The sequence below is a fragment of the Oncorhynchus kisutch genome, linkage group LG11 (genome assembly GCF_002021735.2).
Source record: "Oncorhynchus kisutch isolate 150728-3 linkage group LG11, Okis_V2, whole genome shotgun sequence".
NCBI lineage: Eukaryota > Metazoa > Chordata > Actinopteri > Salmoniformes > Salmonidae > Oncorhynchus > Oncorhynchus kisutch.
The window spans coordinates 89,993,191-90,014,848 of record NC_034184.2 but is presented as its reverse complement, the minus strand read 5'-3'; the positions used below and the strand labels follow the sequence as shown (position 1 = coordinate 90,014,848).

At 42.9% G+C, this 21,658-nt stretch overlaps 1 protein-coding gene across 2 annotated transcripts in view; it reads left to right on the top strand.

The window, feature by feature from the left end:
* The window catches only part of vill (villin-like), a 63,779-nt gene that overhangs the window by 37,630 nt on the left and 4,491 nt on the right, over positions 1 to 21,658 (top strand). For both annotated transcript variants that reach the window (XM_031836466.1, XM_031836467.1), the window contains exons 11-18: positions 3,314 to 3,414; positions 9,659 to 9,796; positions 10,862 to 11,020; positions 11,834 to 12,013; positions 17,628 to 17,773; positions 19,532 to 19,676; positions 20,249 to 20,437; positions 21,046 to 21,114. In XM_031836466.1, coding sequence (XP_031692326.1) covers positions 3,314 to 3,414; positions 9,659 to 9,796; positions 10,862 to 11,020; positions 11,834 to 12,013; positions 17,628 to 17,773; positions 19,532 to 19,676; positions 20,249 to 20,437; positions 21,046 to 21,114 — 1,127 coding nt within the window. The remainder of the gene's footprint in view (positions 1 to 3,313; positions 3,415 to 9,658; positions 9,797 to 10,861; positions 11,021 to 11,833; positions 12,014 to 17,627; positions 17,774 to 19,531; positions 19,677 to 20,248; positions 20,438 to 21,045; positions 21,115 to 21,658) is intronic.

Genomic DNA, 21,658 nt, shown 5'->3' with positions numbered 1-21,658 from the left:
TAGGTAACTACTATTAACTAACTAAGATATGTAACGGCTACTAACTAAACAAGATAGGTAACTACTATTAAAAACCTCTTCATCCTACCCCTCACTTTTTCGAACATTCTGTTAAAAATCGCGCAACATTTCAGCGCCCTGCTACTCATGCCAGGAATATAGTATATGCATATGATTAGTATGTGTGGATAGAAAATACTCAGACCTTTATAAAACTGGTTAAATCACGGCTGTGACTAAAACAGAACCTGCGTTTCATCGAAAAGCGCAGGAAAATCTGATCACTGAAAATGGGAAAATATATCCATGCGCCACTTGAACCCATTGTTAAACGTGAACCACATTAAATGGAGCAGAGGTTGCAGTACCTACAGCTTCCACACAATGTCAACAGTCTTGTCATTTGCCTACGAATTGTTTCTTTGTCAAACGGACACGAGGCATCACATTTCTTCCGGTCTCTGACCGGATATTTTGGTGGAGATTTATCCGGACATCATTTCCAGAGGTACAGCTATAAAATATACATCGCCTTGTGATCAATTTGATCGCTTATTAACGTTTACTAATACCTAACGTTGCATTACAAAGGTATTTCGAAGTGTTTTGTGAAAGTTTATCGTCTACTTTTTTTATTTAAAAAAATGACGTTACGTTATAAAACGCAATTTTTTCCTGGATCACACAGTCTTCATAGATCGATATCTAGGCTATATATGGACCGATTTAATCGAAAAAAAGACCCAATAGTGATGTTTATGGGACATCTAGGAGTGCCAACAAAGAAGATGGTCAAAGGTGATGAATGTTTTATATTTTATTTGTGCGTTTTGTGTAGCGCCGACTATGCTAATTATTTTGTTTACGTCCCCGGTGGGTCTTTTGGGGTGTTACATGCTATCAGATAATAGCTTCTCATGCTTTCGCCGAAAAGCATTTAAAAAATCTGACTTGTGGCCTGGATTCACAACGAGTGTAGCTTTAATTCGATACCCTGCATGTGTATTTTAATGAACGTTTGAGTTTTAACGAGTGCTATTAGCATGTAGCGTAACACATTTGCATTTCCTTGATGTCTAGATGGGACGTCTGCGTCTCAGGTAGGAGCAAGAGGTTTTAACTAACTAAGATAGGTAACTACTATTAACTAACCAAGATAGGTAACGTTTACTAACTAAACAAGATAGGTAACTACTATTAACTAACCAAGATATGTAACGGCTACTAACTAAACAAGATAGGTAACTACTATTAACTAACCAAGATATGTAACGGCTACTAACTAAACAAGATAGGTAACTACTATTAACTAACCAAGATATGTAATGGCTACTAACTAAACAAGATAGGTAACTACTATTAACTAACCAAGATAGGTAACTATTATTAACTAGACAAAATAGGTAACTACTATTAACTAACCAAGATATGTAACGGCTACTAACTAAACAAGATAGGTAACTACTATTAACTAACTAAGATATGTAACGGTTACTAACTAAACAAGATAGCTAACTACTATTAACTAACTAAGATAGGTAACTACTATTAACTAACCAAGATATGTAACGGCTACTAACTAAACAAGATAGGTAACTACTATTAACTAACTAAGATATGTAACGGCTACTAACTAAACAAGATAGGTAACTACTATTAACTAACCAAGATATGTAACGTCTACTAACTAAACAAGATAGGTAATGACTACTAACTAACCAAGATAGGTAACTACTAACTAACCAAGACAGGTAACTGCTATTAACTAACAAGATAGGTAATGACTACTAACTAACCAAGATAGGTAACTACTAACTAACCAAGATAGGTAATGACTACTAACTAACCAAGATAGATAACTACTAACTAACCATGCCAGGTAACTGCTATTAACTAACCAAGATAGGCAACGACTACTAACTAATCAAGATAGGTAACTACTAACTAACCAAGATAGGTAATGGCTATTAACTAGCCAAGATAGGTAACGAGTACTAACTAAACAAGAAAGGTAATGACTACTAACTAAACAAAATAGGTAACTACTACTAACTAAACAAGAAAGGTAATGACTACTAACTAACCAGCATAGGGAACTACTACTAACTAAACAAGATAGGTAATGACTACTAACTAAACAAGATAGGTAACTACTCTTAACTAACCAAGATAGGTAACGGCTATTAACTAGCCAAGATATATAACTACTATTAACTAGCCAAGATAGATAACTACTATTAACTAGCCAAGATAGATAACTAGTATTAACTAGCCAAGATAGATAACTACTACTAAGTTAACAAGAAAGGTAATGACTACTAACTAAACAAGATAGGTAACTACTACTAATTAAACAAGAAAGGTAATGACTACTAACTAACTAGCATAGGGAACTACTACTAACTAAACCATATAGGTAATGACTACTAACTAAACAAGATCGGTAACTACTACTAACTAAACAAGATAGGTAACGGCTATTAACTAACCATTATATGTAACTACTACTCTAATCTACAGTCATGGTAACTACTATTAACTAAACAAAACAATAACAACTACTATTAACAATCCAAGATAGGTAACTACTAACTAACTAACTAAGTAGGTAAATATGTTTAACTACCCAATATAGGTAACTACTACTAACTCAGTTAGGTAACTACTATTATTCACTAAACAAGATATTAACTAACCAATATATGTAACTATTTACTAGCCAAGATAGGTACAGTGGTTGCTCAACTAAATGTTTTGCGGGACTTAGAGGTAATTTGTGGTTTAGTACGGCACCCTGTGTCACTACTTCATTGCTCCAGACCACCACAAGGGGGAGTTAGAGCACTGGTTATGCTTTTGGGTCCTACTGTGTCTCTAACTGACAATGAATGGGCGACATAAACCTAAATAGAAACTGATAATTGTGCACGACTTCAAAATTTAATTTCAATGAACTGAATGATGAGGATGAAGAAGGTGATTGAATTTAGAACAATAGTGTAAGAATTGCTATTCCTGTGTCCTGCACACACACTCCCGGACAAATGCACTTATTGTTGTGTAGATGGGTGAGAGAAAAAATATATTTAATAAATTTTAAATTCAGGCTGTAACACAACAAAATGTGCAATAATTAAAGGGGTATGAAGACTTTCTGAAGGTGCTGTAACCAGCTGCATGAAACAAAGATGATATGTAACTAAACAACTAATTCTTTACAATGAGCAACTTCTGTACACTGTAAATACTACCACCCTGGTCATAGATGCAGCTTTTTTGTTCCATCTCAACACCATTGTGTCCTGTCCTGTAGCTAAGGTTGAGCAGGTGAAGTTTGATGTGATGGAGCTTCATGCTCGTCCTGAACTGGCAGCACAGCAACGCATGGTGGATGACGCCTCTGGACAGGTTCAGGTGAGACACACCAAGGCTATTACTTGTTATCTTTTAATTTGGGCAAACATCTAATATTGTTTTCAATTGAGTTTTCAATCTTTTGGGGGATTTCAAGCAACTAAATATGTGAAATATATGCTGCCAGGAGAGGGCGAAGTTTCAAACATAAATTACTAGGTAGCTAACTTGATTCTCCTTACATGTAGTACTAATGTTGAAATGTTAAAACACATTGGACAGGTGTTAAAGTTGTTTGAACTATATAAACTATACAATCCAAATGTCTCCTAGCCTCCCACACGTGCTTTCTGTCCGAACACTAAAACTAAAACTAAATCATTTAAAAACCAAATAGAAATATTTTTATACAACTAAAACTAAATAAAAACTAGCAAATCAGGTCTGAAAACTGACGGAAACTAAACGGATATTCAAATAAGGGATCCTGCCAACCAAGGCCGAGTTTCAGGAGCTATTTGGCCTGTCAAGCTAGCAAGGTTTTCTCTGGAACGCAGCCCACGATGAGGTTAGCCATTGTGGCTGGGACCGCGGATTGTCCTTGGTTTATGGCTGTCTAGATCCCTGCTGTTTGTTGTTTTCAATCTTCCCTGTGACCTGCCCTGTCTGGAACTGCGAGGAGTAACAGTGTAACCTACGTTGCTAGCTACCTTGACAAAGACCAGAGCCGACGAGAGTACCGTTGAGGACAGTGGTGTCTCTCTAGCTACCATGACAAAGACCAGAGCTGACGAGAGTACCGTTGAGGAGAGTGGTGTCTCTCTATCACACGTGAATTATCTTTTAAATGAACAAAAAATTGTTCTACAAGCAGTTGTTACAACAAAAAGAAAATAACTCCAAGTGTTTTGTCCAAATACTGGTGGAGTCAACTAATAAGATAATGGACCTGACCAGAGAGGTCCTGGACATGAAGAACAGCTTGCAGTTCTCCCAGGGTCACCTCGATGAGTAGAAACAGGAGAACAACAAATGATAGCAATCTGTAAGTCATTGTGAGAGGACATCAGTTCTGTGTGTGAATCCATGATAACAATGAAGGATAAATCAGACTGTCTCGAGGGACAAATAAGGCAGAATAATATGGTTGTCGATGGAATTGAGGACAAAGTGAGGGAAATGATCTTTGAGAAATTGAAGATGGACCACAGGAAGATTAAGGTAAAGACGCCCACAGGACTGGAAAACCCACCTGACAAGCCAAGGCCGATAATAGTCAAGTTCCTGAGTTCAAGGACAAGACAGCTGTTCTGGAAAGAGCCAAGAACTTGAGAGGAACGTACAGTACCAGTCGAAAGTTAGGACACACCTACTCATTCAAGGAATTTCATTTATTTTTACTATTTTCTACATTGTAAAATAATTGTAAAAACATCAAAACTATGAAACACATATGGAATCATGTAGCAACCAAAAAAGTGTCAAACAAATCAAAATATGCTTTATATTTTATATTTTATATTCTTCAAAGTAGCCACCCTTCACCTTGATAACAGCTTGCACACTTGTCATTATGTCAACAAGCTTCATGAGGAATGCTTTTCTTGAATGAGTTCCCACATATGCTGAGCACTTGTTGGCTACTTTTCTTTCACCCTGCGGTCAAACTCATCCCAAACCATCTCGACTGGGTTGAGGTCGGGTGATTGTGGAGGCCAGGTCATCTGATGCAGCACCTCATCACTCTCCTTGGTCAAATATCCCTTACACAGCCTGGAGGTGTGTTTTGGGTAATTGTCTTGTTGAAAAACAAATGATAGTCCCACTAAGCGCAAACCAGATGGGATGGTGTATCGCTGTAGAATGCTGTGGTAGCCATGCTGGTAAAGTGTGCCTTGAATTCTAAATAAATCACTGACAGTGTCACCAGCAAAGCACACCCACACCACCACCGTTCACCTACTCTGCGTCTCACAAAGACAAAGTGGTTGGAACCAACAATCTCAAATTTGGATTCATCAAACTAAAGGACAGATTTCCACCAGTCTAATATTCTTTGCCCGTGTCTCTTCTTATTATTGGTGTCCTTTAGTAGTGGTTTCTTTGCAGCAATTCAACCATGAAGGCCTGATTCACTCAGTCTTCTCTGAACAGTTGATGTTGAGATGTGTCTGTTACTTGAACTCTGTGAAGCATTTATTTGGGCTGCAATCTGATTGCAGTTAACTCTAATTAACTTATCCTCCACAGCAGAGGTAACTCTGGGACTTCCTCTCCTGTGGTGGTCGTCATGAGAGCCAGTTTCATCATAGCTCTTGATGGTTTTTGCGACTGCACTTGAAGAAATTTTCAAAGTTCTTGAAATGTTCCGTATTGACTGACCTTCATGTCTTAAAGTAATGATGGACTGTTGTTTCTCTTTGCTTACTTGTTACTTGCCATAATATGGACTTGGTCTTTTAACAAATAGGGCTAACGTCTGTATGCCACCCCTACCTTGTCACAACACAACTGATTGGCTCAAACGCATTAAGAAGGAAATAAATGTAATTCAACTTATGTGGACAACATAAGTTGAATGTAATTCAACTTATGTGGACAAGGCACACCTGTTAATTGAAATGCATGTCAGGTGACTACCTCATGAAGCTGGTTGAGAGAATGCCAAGAGTGTTCAAAGCTGTCATCATGGCAAAGGGTGGCTACTTTGAAGAATCTCAAATATAAAATATATTTGGATTTGTTTAACACTTTTTTGGTTAATACAGGATTCCATATGTGTTATTTCGTAGATTTTCAGTCTTCACTAGTATTGAACAATGTAGAAAATAGTAAAAGAAATCAAGAAAAACTCTTGAATGAGTAGGTTTGTCAACACTTTTGACTGGTACTGTATATCTTCCTCAATGAGGAATATCCTTAAGCTGTGCGCCAGAAGAGGAAAGAACTTGTCCCAATCATAAAAGCTGCCAGAACGCATGGGGGCATTTCTTACATCCGCTATGACAGGCTCATTGCTCACCCTCCCTCCGACAAGCCTGGAAGGGATAAATGAGCTAAGCCTATGGGTTCGTAGCTTGAACTCTGCAGCCCACACACGCACACACACCAACTGATTAATGGATGGCTGAATGTATAGTTTTTATCTTGCTTTGTTTCCTCTTTTCAATATTATGTCTATCTCTGATCAGCTACCCAGGAAAGGGCTGAAAATAGCCCACATTAATATATGTAGCCTTAGAAATAAGGTTCATGAAATCAATAACTTGCTAACATCAGATAACATTCATATATTAAACCATTTCTGAGACTCACTTAGATAATTCATTTGACAATACAGCAGTAACAAGGACATAACATCTATAGAAGAGACAGAAATGCTTATGGGGGAGGTGTTGCTGTATATGTTCAGAGCCATATCCCTGTAATGCTTATGGGGGAGGTGTTGCTGTATATGTTCAGAGCCATATCCCTGTAATGCTTATGGGGGAGGTGTTGCTGTATATGTTCAGAGCCATATCCCTGTAATGCTTATGGGGGAGGTGTTGCTGTATATGTTCAGAGCCATATCCCTGTAATGCTTATGGGGGAGGTGTTGCTGTATATGTTCAGAGCCATATCCCTGTAATGCTTATGGGGGAGGTGTTGCTGTATATGTTCAGAGCCATATCCCTGTAATGCTTATTGGGGAGGTGTTGCTGTATATGTTCAGAGCCATATCCCTGTAATGCTTATGGGGGAGGTGTTGCTGTATATGTTCAGAGCCATATCCCTGTAATGCTTATGGGGGAGGTGTTGCTGTATATGTTCAGAGCCATATCCCTGTAATGCTTATGGGGGAGGTGTTGCTGTATATGTTCAGAGCCATATCCCTGTAATGCTTAGAGAAGATCTTATGTCAAGTGTTAATGAAGTGGTTGCCTCATCTAAAGCCTTTTCTTTAGGGGTGTTGCTATAGGCCACCAAGTGCTAACAGTCAGTGTCTAAGTAATGTGTTTGAAATGCTTGATAGTGTATGTGATGTAAACAGAGAGGTCTACTTTCTTGGGGACCTGAATATTGACTGGTTTTCATCAAGCTGTCCGCTCAAGAGGAAGCTTCTCACTGTAACCAGTGTCTGTAATCTGGTTCAGGTTATTAATCAACCCACTCAACAGGAAGCTTCTCACTGTAACCAGTGCCTGTAATCTGGTTCAGGTTATTAATCAAACTACCAGGGTGTTTACAAACACTACAGGAACAAGATCATCCATGTGTATTGATCACATGTTTACTAATACTGTAGCACTTTGTTCTGAAGCTGTATCTGAACCCATTGGATGCAGTGATCACAATATAGTGGCTTTATCCAGGAAAGCCAAAGTTCCAAAAGCTGGGCCTAAAATAATGTATAAGAGATCATACAAAAGATTTAGCTGTGACTCTTATGTGGACAATGTAAAATAAAATTGTTGTTCTGATGTGATTAATGAGGATTTCTGAAATTGCTTCTTCCATTTATTGATAAACATGGACATGTTAAGAAACTGACCGTTATAACTGTTAAGGCTTCATGGTTTGATGAGGAATTTAAAAACTGTATGGTTGAAAGAGATGGAGCAAAAGGAGTGGCTGATAAGTCTGGCTGTACATCTGACTGGCTGACTTACTGCAAATTGAGAAATTATGTGACTGAATTTAACAAAAAATGAGAAGAAACTGTATTGTGAAGCCAAGATCAATGAAATAAAGAATGATGGGAAAAAAATGTACTGTAAAAAAAACGTACTGTAAATGAAATGAAGGTCAGAAAGACAAATACAACTCCATCTTTCATCCAATCAGATACTTATTCATCACAAAACCATTTGATGTTGACAGTTATTTTAATGATTACTTCACAGTCAAAGTGGGCAAACTTAGGCAGGAAATGCCAACAACAAACAGTGAGCCATCATATTCATGCATAAAATAACTAATAATGAAAGAAAAGCATTGCAAGTTTGAATTTTGTAAAGTTAGTGAGAGAGAGGTGGAAAAAAGTATTGTTATCGATCAATAATGACAAACCTCCTGACATTGACCACTTAGATGGAAAGTTACTGAGGATGGTAGCTGACTCTATAGCCACTCCTATCTGTCATATCTTTAATCTGAGGAAAGTCTTTGTCCTGGAGGGAAGTAAAGCGGCCTTTACTGATTCTAACAGCAGACCTACAAAGTGTGGTGTACTGCAGGGCAGCTCTCTAGGCCCTCTACTCTTTTCTATTTTTACCAATGACCTGCCACTGGCATTAAACAAAGCATGTGTGTCCATGTATGCTGATGACTCAACCATATACACATCAGCAACCACAGCTAATGAAATCACTAAAACCCTTAACAAAGGTTTGAGTCTGTTTTGGCATGGGTGGCCAGTAATAAACTGGTCCTGAAAATCTTTAAAATATGAACATTGTATTTGGTACAAATCATTCCCTAAGTTCTAGACCTCAGCTGTATCTGGTAATGAATGGTGTGGCTGTTGAACAAGGTGAGGAGACTTAATTCCTTGGCGTTACCTTAGATTGTAAACTGTCATGGTCAAAACATATAGATTCAATGGTTGTAAAGTCCTGCAGGCTCTAGTTTAGTCTAATCTTGATTATTGTCCAGTCGTGTGGTCGACTGCTGCAAGGAAAGACCTAGTTAAGCTGCAGGTGGCCCAGAACAGAGCACCACGTTCTGTTCTTCATTGTATTCAGAGGGCTGATATACATACTATGCATGCCAGTGTCTCTTGGCTCAGAGTTGAGGAGAGACTGACTGCATTACTTCTTAATTTTATAAGAAACATTCATGTTTTGAAAATCCCAAATTGTTTGCATTGTCAACTTACACACAGCTCTGACACACACACTTACCCCACCAGACATGCCACCAGGGGTCTTTTCATAGTCCCCAAATCCAGAACAAATTCAAGAAAGCGTACAGTATTATATAGAGACCTTTTGCATGGAACTTCCTTCCATCTTATATCGCTCAAATAAACAGCAAACCTGGTTTCAAAAAACAGATAAAGCAACACCTCACGGTACAACTCCTCTCCCCCATTTGACCCAGATAGTTTGTGTGTATGCATTGATATGGACGTGTGATGTTTTAAATGTATATAGTTCTGTCCTTGAGCTGTTCTTGTCTATTTATGCTCTGTATTATGTCATGTTTCATGTTCTGTGTGGACTCTGCTTTTGCAACAGCTAATGGGGATCCAAATAAAATAACAAAAATACCAAACACCTACTCCCACAATTACTTACTTAAACTTGCAATGGTCTTTATCCAGATCTGGCGTATAGAGGACCTGGAGTTGAGAGAGCTCCACCCCAGCTCGTTCGGTCAGTTCTACGGAGGAGACTGTTACCTGGTGCTCTACACCTACAAGAGAGCTAGCAAGCTGCAGTACATACTCTACATGTGGCAGGTAAGACACTGACAACAACAGGTTCAGACCATGTCTTCTTTAGTGGATATAATGCCTTGAGTTTCAGCATTATAGTGTTGGTCAACGTTGATAGTCTGTGCTCCTGAGGCTAGTCAGTGTATAGTTAATTAAACACTAGAAGCTGAGACTAGTTAGTGTATAGTTAATTAAACACTAGAAGCTGAGACTAGTTAGTGTATAGTTAATTAAACACTAGAAGCTGAGGCTAGTCAGTGTATAGTTAATTAAACACTAGAAGCTGATACTAGTCAGTGTATAGTTAATTAAACACTAGAAGCTGAGACTAGTCAGTGACTAGTGTAGTGGCAAATCGGTTCAAATATGACACACCCAGGAACTTTGTGAAAATCAATGTAGACTTTTAATACAACAGTATCTTAAGCCGGAGCAGTCCGCGGAACTCACACACTTTTTCATAGCCCTCGCTCTGAGTTATACACCTACCGTATAAGTCCCTCCCATATGCAAATTAAGTTACATCCCAATCCGTGCATTCTGCTTGTTCAGCCCAATAATGCCCACATCTGCTTTCCATTAGATCCTAATGGTGACAAGACCCTTCCTTTGACCTAAAGATAATATACATCCCCATTTCCTGTGGCCTGTGTCCAGACCCTGTAATTAACTCCATGTGTCCCTTTTGGTGTCTTTCATCTCCTTTAGCTTTAGGGTGCCTAGCTGTTCTGGTCGCCTTCTCTTCATATGGTTGTATAAGATCAAACAGACTTGTGTCTCTCCTGTGATGTGACTGATATCTGTAATCCATCAGTTGGTCATTTGGCTGACCCCCTCCTTAGACAACCTCTGACCTTTGTATGTCCAGCTGCCCTAGGCGTCTATGTGTTGCCCTCTCCCATGGCCCCACTCTGGCTTCCTGTCCTATACAATAGACAATGTACCTTACCAGAATGGCAAATGCATCCCTCTTTTATATAGCACAGTATATTTATCCATATATGTACCTAATTTCTCCCACACTAGTTAATTAACCTGCGTGTTGTGCTGGGTGTGTGTGACTGACGTGTGTCTTGGTTTACGGTGCAGGGTCGCCATGCTACTCAGGATGAGATCACATCGTGTGCCTATCAGGCCGTTGCCATGGACAACAAGTACAGCGGAGTGCCGGTCCAAGTCAGGGTGGTCATGGGAAAAGAGCCGCGTCACTTCCTGGCCATCTTTAAAGGAAAACTCATCATCTTTGAGGTGAGATCATCTTTCATCTGGTGACATGGTCCTTCATCTTAAAGAGATAGTTCATCCAAAATCTAAATTTGAGTGAAATGTCCCTTTCCTTGAGTTTAATCTGAAGGTCCATGGTGACATAATCCATAATAATCCATGATTTACTTCTGTCTACAGCCTGAAGTTAGCATGTTAGCATCACTAGATTTCATCAGTGGTTCCAGGAGAACCGACATTAGCAAAGCTGCATTGCAAGCTGAAACTTCCTCAAAAACGCTTCAAACTAAATTGGGTAGAGTCCATAATTGTGAAGAACCCGTCCGTGTTTTCTTCACCGTGGGAATCTTGTTGTCTTTTAATGGTCGAATGCTCTGATACTTCCTATGTTTACTGGTCAGTATAGTTCACATCTGGAAAGCAAACCATGTCGAAGTGCCCCAGGTCAACAATGTCCTCACTGGAAGACCCATGAAGATGCTCTCTGCTCTCTGCTCTCTGCTCTCTGCTACATGAGGAAATCCCTCCAGTTCTGAGCAACCAAATTCCAGCGAGTACTTTAGTAGTAAACAGAAATCCCTGCTGACGCCACCAACTACCCATCTTAGTTTGGAGTGTTTCTTGAGGACGTTTCTGCTTGCAGTGCAGCTTTGCTAACGTTGTTTCTCCTGGAACCACTGATGAAATGTGATGAAGCTAACATGCTGGATTATTGTGGATTCTGTCACCATTTCAGACAAAACTCAAGGAAAGGGACATGTCACCCAAATGTAGATTTTGGATAAATTATCCCTTTAAGATGATTTTGTGTGTGTGTGTGTGTGTGTGTGAGTTCAGGGTGGTACAGGCAGAGCGGGGGTGACTAACCCAGGCCCGGGAGCCAGACTGTTCCAGGTTCGAGGGACTCATGAGATGAACACCAGGGCTACTGAGGTCCCAGCCCGCTCCTCATCACTCAACACCAATGATGTGTTCCTGCTAAAAACTGACCACACGATTTACCTGTGGTACGGCAAGGTACTATACTGTTACCTGTGGTACGGCAAGGTACTATACTGTTACCTGTGGTACGGCAAGGTACTATACTGTTACCTGTGGTACGGCAAGGTACTATACTGTTACCTGTGGTACGGCAAGGTACTACACTGTTACCTGTGGTACGGCAAGGTACTACACTGTTACCTGTGGTACGGCAAGGTACTACACTGTTACCTGTGGTACGGCAAGGTACTACACTGTTATCTGTGGTACGGCAAGGTACTACACTGTTACTTGTGGTAAGGCAAGGTACTACACTGTTATCTGTGGTACGGCAAGGTACTACACTGTTACCTGTGGTACGGCAAGGTACTATACTGTTACCTGTGGTACGGCAAGGTACTATACTGTTACCTGTGGTACGGCAAGGTACTACACTGTTACCTGTGGTACGGCAAGGTACTACACTGTTATCTGTGGTACGGCAAGGTACTACACTGTTACTTGTGGTAAGGCAAGGTACTACACTGTTATCTGTGGTACGGCAAGGTACTACACTGTTACCTGTGGTACGGCAAGGTACTATACTGTTACCTGTGGTACGGCAAGGTACTACACTGTTACCTGTGGTACGGCAAGGTACTACACTGTTATCTGTGGTACGGCAAGGTACTACACTGTTACTTGTGGTAAGGCAAGGTACTACACTGTTATCTGTGGTACGGCAAGGTACTACACTGTTACCTGTGGTACGGCAATGTACTATACTGTTACCTGTGGTACGGCAAGGTACTACACTGTTACTTGTGGTAAGGCAAGGTACTACACTGTTATCTGTGGTACGGCAAGGTACTACACTGTTACCTGTGGTACGGCAATGTACTATACTGTTACCTGTGGTACGGCAAGGTACTGCACTGTTACCTGTGGTACGGCAAGGTACTACACTGTTACCTGTGGTACGGCAAGGTACTACACTGTTACCTGTGGTACGGCAAGGTACTACACTGTTACCTGTGGTACGGCAAGGTACTACACTGTTACCTGTGGTACGGCAAGGTACTACACTGTTACCTGTGGTACGGCAAGGTACTACACTGTTACCTGTGGTACGGCAAGGTACTACACTACACTGTTACCTGTGGTACGGCAAGGTACTACACTGTTACCTGTGGTACGGCAAGGTACTACACTGTTACCTGTGGTACGGCAAGGTACTACACTGTTACCTGTGGTACGGCAAGGTACTACACTGTTACCTGTGGTACGGCAAGGTACTACACTGTTACCTGTGGTACGGCAAGGTACTACACTGTTACCTGTGGTACGGCAAGGTACTACACTGTTACCTGTGGTACGGCAAGGTACTACACTGTTACCTGTGGTACGGCAAGGTACTACACTGTTACCTGTGGTACGGCAAGGTACTACACTGTTACCTGTGGTACGGCAAGGTACTACACTGTTACCTGTGGTACGGCAAGGTACTGCACTGTTACCTGTGGTACGGCAAGGTACTGCACTGTTACCTGTGGTACGGCAAGGTACTATACTGTTACCTGTGGTACGGCAAGGTACTATACTGTTACCTGTGGTACGGCAAGGTACTACACTGTTACCTGTGGTACGGCAAGGTACTACACTGTTACCTGTGGTACGGCAAGGTACTACACTGTTACCTGTGGTACGGCAAGGTACTACACTGTTACCTGTGGTACGGCAAGGTACTACACTGTTACCTGTGGTACGGCAAGGTACTGCACTGTTACCTGTGGTACGGCAAGGTACTGCACTGTTACCTGTGGTACGGCAAGGTACTATACTGTTACCTGTGGTACGGCAAGGTACTATACTGTTACCTGTGGTACGGCAAGGTACTACACTGTTACCTGTGGTACGGCAAGTTACTACACTGTTACCTGTGGTACGGCAAGGTACTGCACTGTTACCTGTGGTACGGCAAGGTACTGCACTGTTACCTGTGGTACGGCAAGGTACTGCACTGTTACCTGTGGTACGGCAAGGTACTACACTGTTACCTGTGGTACGGCAAGGTACTACACTGTTACCTGTGGTACGGCAAGGTACTACACTGTTACTTGTGGTACGGCAAGGTACTACACTGTTACCTGTGGTACGGCAAGGTACTACACTGTTACCTGTGGTACGGCAAGGTACTACACTGTTACCTGTGGTACGGCAAGGTACTACACTGTTACCTGTGGTACGGCAAGGTACTACACTGTTACCTGTGGTACGGCAAGGTACTACACTGTTACCTGTGGTACGGCAAGGTACTACACTGTTACCTGTGGTAAGGCAAGGTACTACACTGTTACCTGTGGTACGGCAAGGTACTACACTGTTACCTGTGGTACGGCAAGGTACTACACTGTTACCTGTGGTACGGCAAGGTACTACACTGTTACCTGTGGTACGGCAAGGTACTACACTGTTACCTGTGGTACGGCAAGGTACTACACTGTTACCTGTGGTACGGCAAGGTACTACACTGTTACCTGTGGTACGGCAAGGTACTACACTGTTACCTGTGGTACGGCAAGGTACTGCACTGTTACCTGTGGTACGGCAAGGTACTACACTGTTACCTGTGGTACGGCAAGGTACTACACTGTTACCTGTGGTACGGCAAGGTACTATACTGTTACCTGTGGTACGGCAAGGTACTACACTGTTACCTGTGGTACGGCAAGGTACTACACTGTTACCTGTGGTACGGCAAGGTACTACACTGTTACCTGTGGTACGGCAAGGTACTACACTGTTACCTGTGGTACGGCAAGGTACTATACTGTTACCTGTGGTACGGCAAGGTACTACACTGTTATCTGTGGTACGGCAAGGTACTATACTGTTACCTGTGGTACGGCAAGGTACTACACTGTTACCTGTGGTACGGCAAGGTACTACACTGTTACCTGTGGTACGGCAAGGTACTACACTGTTACCTGTGGTACGGCAAGGTACTACACTGTTACCTGTGGTACGGCAAGGTACTACACTGTTACCTGTGGTACGGCAAGGTACTACACTGTTACCTGTGGTACGGCAAGGTACTACACTGTTACCTGTGGTACGGCAAGGTACTACACTGTTACCTGTGGTACGGCAAGGTACTACACTGTTACTTGTGGTAAGGCAAGGTACTACACTGTTATCTGTGGTACGGCAAGGTACTGCACTGTTACCTGTGGTACGGCAAGGTACTACACTGTTACTTGTGGTAAGGCAAGGTACTACACTGTTACCTGTGGTAAGGCAAGGTACTACACTGTTACCTGTGGTACGGCAAGGTAGTACACTGTTACCTGTGGTAAGGCAAGGTACTACACTGTTACCTGTGGTACGGCAAGGTACTACACTGTTACCTGTGGTACGGCAAGGTACTACACTGTTACTTGTGGTAAGGCAAGGTACTACACTGTTACCTGTGGTACGGCAGGGTACTACACTGTTACCTGTGGTACGGCAAGGTACTATACTGTTACCTGTGGTAAGGCAAGGTACTACACTGTTACCTGTGGTACGGCAAGGTACTACACTGTTACCTGTGGTACGGCAAGGTACTACACTGTTACCTGTGGTACGGCAAGGTACTACACTGTTACCTGTGGTACGGCAAGGTACTACACATTTCTTTTAGACTAACATTTAGATTCCAGCAGTGGAGATATAAGGGCACAAGGCGAGACCCAGATGCAGACACAGGAGGCAGATGGTTAGATTCCAAGATGTTTATTAACAATCCAAAAGGGGAAGGCAAGAGAATGGTCGTGGACAGGCAAAAGGTCAAAACCAGTTCAGAGTTAGAGAATGGTCAGGCAGGCTCGAGGTCAGGGCAGGGCAGGCAGAATGGTCAGGCAGGCCCATGGTCAGGGCAGGGCAGGCAGAATGGTCAGGCAGGCTCGAGGTCAGGGCAGGGCAGGCAGGCTCGAGGTCAGGGCAGGGCAGGCAGAATGGTCAGGCAGGCTCGAGGTCAGGGCAGGGCAGGCAGAATGGTCAGGCAGGCTCGAGGTCAGGGCAGGGCAGGCAGAATGGTCAGGCAGGCTCGAGGTCAGGGCAGGGCAGGCAGAATGGTCAGGCAGGCTCGAGGTCAGGGCAGGGCAGGCAGAATGGTCAGGCAGGCTCGTGGTCAGGGCAGGCAGAATGGTCAGGCAGGCTCGAGGTCAGGGCAGGGCAGGCAGAATGGTCAGGCAGGCTCGAGGTCAGGGCAGGGCAGGCAGAATGGTCAGGCAGGCTCGAGGTCAGGGCAGGGCAGGCAGAATGGTTAGGCAGGCTCGTGGTCAGGGCAGGGCAGGCAGAATGGTCAGGCAGGCTCGAGGTCAGGGCAGGGCAGGCAGAATGGTCAGGCAGGCTCGTGGTCAGGGCAGGGCAGGCAGAATGGTCAGGCAGGCTCGAGGTCAGGGCAGGGCAGGCAAAATGGTCAGGCAGGCTCGTGGTCAGGGCAGGGCAGGCAGAATGGTCAGGCAGGCTCGAGGTCAGGGCAGGGCAGGGCAGGGCAGGGCAGGGCAGGGCAGGGCAGGGCAGGGCAGGGCAGGGCAGGGCAGGCAGAATGGTCAGGCAGGCTCGAGGTCAGGGCAGGGCAGGCAGAATGGTTAGGCAGGTGGGAATGGAGCAAGAAAATCAGGCAAAGGTCAAAACCGGGATATTCAATATTCAATTTCGATCTCCAGCTCTTCCACAGTAATGAACGTGTCAGGAGTTGGGATGAGACAAACAGACAGGCAGACAGCGTTTCTCAGCCAGTCGAAATCATGAATCAGATGGCATCATTTTTAAAGATATGAATGGCAATTGATAAAAAGAAAAGCACAATAACGTGCAGCCAGTTTGCAGTCTTTCCTGCTTCAGTTTGAAGTGATTGTGTTAGCTGTGTTGTTGGCTAGCTCCTCTGAACAACAGTGTCCAGCTTCAGTTTGAAGTGATTGTGTTAGCTGTGTTGTTGGCTAGCTCCTCTGAACAACAGTGTCTTGACTAGTGAGCACATTTTTTATGCCAGGCGAAATCACACCTCATTGTTATGGATGTATCCAAATAAATGTCACTAGAAAACTGCTTAAACAAATGCAAATGCAGCTACTTTGTTGTTATTCTGGCTGCACTTTTTGACGTGACTGTAAGTTAGTTGGCTAGTTAGCAAGGGATACGAACGTTGCCAGCCAGTATGGCAATCGAACATGTAGAATGAACGTCTGGGTCGCATCCATAGATACAGAACAAAAAGACTGAACGATTGGGTCTCATCTCTAGTAACCAAACCAATAGAACGAACAACCAGCCAGCTTAGGTAGCAACCCTAGATTTGTATCGGGACTATATATTGTGGAAGGATGAAATAGTGTCAATAAATTCAGCAAAATAATGTTTTTAATAAAAATATTCCAATAATTATTTGAATATGTTGTTCACTCGTTGTAAAAAACTGAAAATGCCCTTGAAGCCGGCGTTTGATAGATATATTGGCACGGTTTTCCAGTCCTCGACTTTGTCTCCGACCTAACTACACCCGTGCCAATATATCCTCCAAACAACGGCTTCTCGGGCTTCACTTAAAGAGCAGAGGGAAGGGATCAGTTTTCATGTATCTGTATTGTGTGTGACATGTGCCTGTATCCTGCATCTTCTGTCTCAGGGTTGTAGTGGTGATGAGAGAGAGATGGCAAAGGCAGTGGCAGACGTTCTGTCCAGGCAGGATAAACAGGTTGTTATGGAGGGACAGGAGCCTGCTGAGTTCTGGGTGGCTCTGGGAGGGAAGGCACCTTACGCCTGCGACAAGAGGTACACACACACTGCTGACACGGTACACACAGACTGATGACACGGTACACACACACTGCTGACACGGTACACACAGACTGATGACACGGTACACACACACTGCTGACACGGTACACACAGACTGATGACACGGTACACACAGACTGATGACACGGTACACACAGACTGCTGACACGGTACACACAGACTGATGACACGGTACACACAGACTGATGACACGGTACACACACACTGATGACACGGTACACACACACTGATGACACGGTACACACACACTGATGATACGGTACACACACACTGATGACACGGTACACACACACTGATAACACGGTACACACAGATTGATGACACGGTACACACACACTGATGACACGGTACAAACAGACTGATGATAATAGAACTAGAATGACACTAGACCTAGGATGATACTATAAGGTCACTTTAACTTTACCTACATGTATGTATTACCTCAATTACCTCGACAAACCGGTGACCCAGCACATTGACTCTGTACTGGTACCCACTCTATGTAGCCTCACTATTGCTCATTTTATTTTAATGCTGATATTTAATTACTTTTATTTTCTTCTTTTTTTTATTATCTATTTTTTTTACTTAACACGTTTTCCTTCTGAACTTCTTAAAACATTGTTGGTTAAGGGGTTGTAAGTAAACATTTCACAATAAGGTCTACATCTGTTGTATTCTGAGCATGTGACAAATACAATTTGATTTGAAAAAATAAATGATAATAGAACTATAACTACGATGATACTAGAACAAGGATGACACTAGAACTAGGATGATACTAGGATGATACTAGGATGATACTACGATGATACTACGATGATACTAGGATGACACTAGAACAAGGATGACACTGGAACAAGGATGACACTGGAACAAGGATGACACTAGAACTAGGATGACAATAGAACTAGGATGACACTAGAACTAGGATGACAATAGAACTAGGATGACACTAGAACTAGGATGACACTAGAACTAGGATGAAACTAGAACTAGGATGACACTAGAACTAGGATGGCACTAGAACTAGGATGACACTAGAACTAGGATGGCACTAGAACTAGGATGGCACTAGAACTAGGATGACACTAGAACTAGGATGGCACTAGAACTAGGATGATATGGGAACTAGGATGACACTAGAACTAGGATGGCACTAGAACTAGGATGGCACTAGAACTAGGATGACACTAGAACTAGGATGGCACTAGAACTAGGATGATATGGGAACTAGGATGACACTAGAACTAGGATGGCACTAGAACTAGGATGGCACTAGAACTAGGATGACACTAGAACTAGGATGGCACTAGAACTAGGATGACACTAGAACTAGGATGGCACTAGAACTAGGATGATATGGGAACTAGGATGGCACTAGAACTAGGATGACACTAGAACTAGGATGGCACTAGAACTAGGATGGCACTAGAACTAGGATGACACTAGAACTAGGATGGCACTAGAACTAGCCTGATAATAGAACTAGCATGAAGCTAGAATTAGGATGACAGTAGAATTAGAACTAGGATGACACTATATATAGGATGAAACTACAACTAGAATTACATTTGAACTAGTGTCTAGATTTTTCATGTTCAGGTCCCTATTGCAATATCTTTAGATATAATCCTGCTATTGGTAGATCTATCGGTCTGAACATGTCATTTGACTCTGTGACATCAAATGCTGTCATGTGACTTTGTGACGTCACATCCTGTCTATCAGACTGCAGAAGGAGGAGACTCCCCACAGCCCTCGGTTGTTTGAATGCTCCAATCAGACTGGTCGGTTCAGGATGACAGAGGTGGAGGACTTGACTCAGGAGGACCTGGACCAGGATGATGTCATGCTGCTAGACACCTGGGAGGAGGTGAGGGGTCAGGGGTCATCACTTTGGTTACCTCGGAGGAGGTGAGGGGTCAGGGGCTATGACTATTGTTACCTGGGAGGAGGTAAGGGGTCAGGGGCCATGACTATAGTTACCTGGAAGGAGGTAAGGGGTCAGGGGCTATGACTATAGTTACCTGGGAGGAGGTAAGGGGTCAGGGGCCATGACTATAGTTACCTGGAAGGTGAGGGGTCAGGGGCCATGACTATAGTTACCTGGGAGGAGGTGAAGGGTCAGGGGTAATCACTTTGGTTACCTGGGAGGAGATGAGGGGTCAAGGGTCATCACTATGGTTATCTGAGAGGAGGTTAGGGTTCAGGGGTCATCACTATAGTTACCGGGGAATAGGTGAGAGGTCATTGCCACGGTTACCAGGGTCTTGGTCCCTGGGCTCAGTCCAATCCTCTGGTAACATGTGATTCCAGTAGTTGATGTTTAAACAGAGATGAAGCAAGTATCATGTAGTTCTCATGTAGAGCACAGTTCACTTCAGGGGAACCATACCATCATTACCACTGAATAACCCCGACTCCATATTTGTCCAATCCCGTCAGATCTTCCTGTGGATTGGCAGGTCTGCCAACGAATATGAGACCAAGGAAGCGTGTAACAGTGCTCTAGAGTACCTGAGGACCCACCCAGCGGGGCGGGACCCTGACACACCCATCATCTCTGTCAAACAGGGCTACGAGCCACTGACCTTCACCGGATGGTTCAACGCATGGGACCCTCAGAAGTGGAGCGTGAGTAGATCTGGGACACCAGCCATCACCGCTAGAGGGAAAACGGGATGCACTGCTACAAATGGGACTGGATGTGTTTTATTGAGTAACTTCAGCAAAGTTAATTGAATTTATTAGGGGAAGAGGTGGAGACTCGAGTCAATCTGTGTTTGTTAGTGTGTTCTGTGCATCTATTTACTGTCAGGTAGAGTTTGAATAAATGTATTTATGATTCTTAACATGAAGATCACAGACCGGTGATACCAAACTGGTGTTACCAAACTGGTGTTACCAAACTGGTGTTACCAAACTGTTGTTACCAAACTGGTGTTACCAAACTGGTGTTACCAAACTGGTGTTACCAAACTGGTGTTACCAAACTGTTGTTAACAGACTGGTGTTTACAGACTGGTGTTTACAGACTGGTGTTTACAGATTGGTGTTACCAAACTGGTGTTACCAAACTGTTGTTACCAAACTGGTGTTACCAAACTGTTGTTAACAGACTGGTGTTAACAGACTGGTGTTAACAGACTGGTGTTTACAGACTGGTGTTAACAGACTGGTGTTTACAGACTGGTGTTAACAGACTGGTGTTAACAGACTAGTGGATCTTCTCTTCTCAACAGGGAGGCTCCTCCTATGAGGAAATGAAACAAAACCTGGGCGATGTTGCATCTATCTCTCAGATTACTGTAGTAAGTGATTCACTAACACACTCTAGCAATAATGTTACTAACTCAACCAAGTAATAAAAATAACCATTAGCCACCTTGTATTGTCATTATGATATAACCAATACAAGCCTAACCTTTGCATGCATCAAACATGAATGATCGTAAGCAAAGAAACATTCATTTAAATATGTTCTAAATCATCCAACCAGCTTCCACTTGTTAGATGGGATATCAGCTTTCACCTGTTAGATGGGATATCAGCTTTCACCTGTTAGAGGGGATATCATCTTTCACCTGTTAGAGGGGATATCAGCTTTCACCTGTTAGAGGGGATATCAGCTTTCACCTGTTAGAGGGGATATCAGCTTTCACCTGTTAGATGGGATATCAGCTTTCACCTGTTAGAGGGGATATCAGCTTTCACCTGTTAGAGGAGATATCAGCTTTCACCTGTTAGAGGAGATATCAGCTTTCACCTGTTAGAGGAGATATCAGCTTTCACCTGTTAGAGGAGATATCAGCTTTCACCTGTTAGAGGAGATATCAGCTTTCACCTGTTAGATGA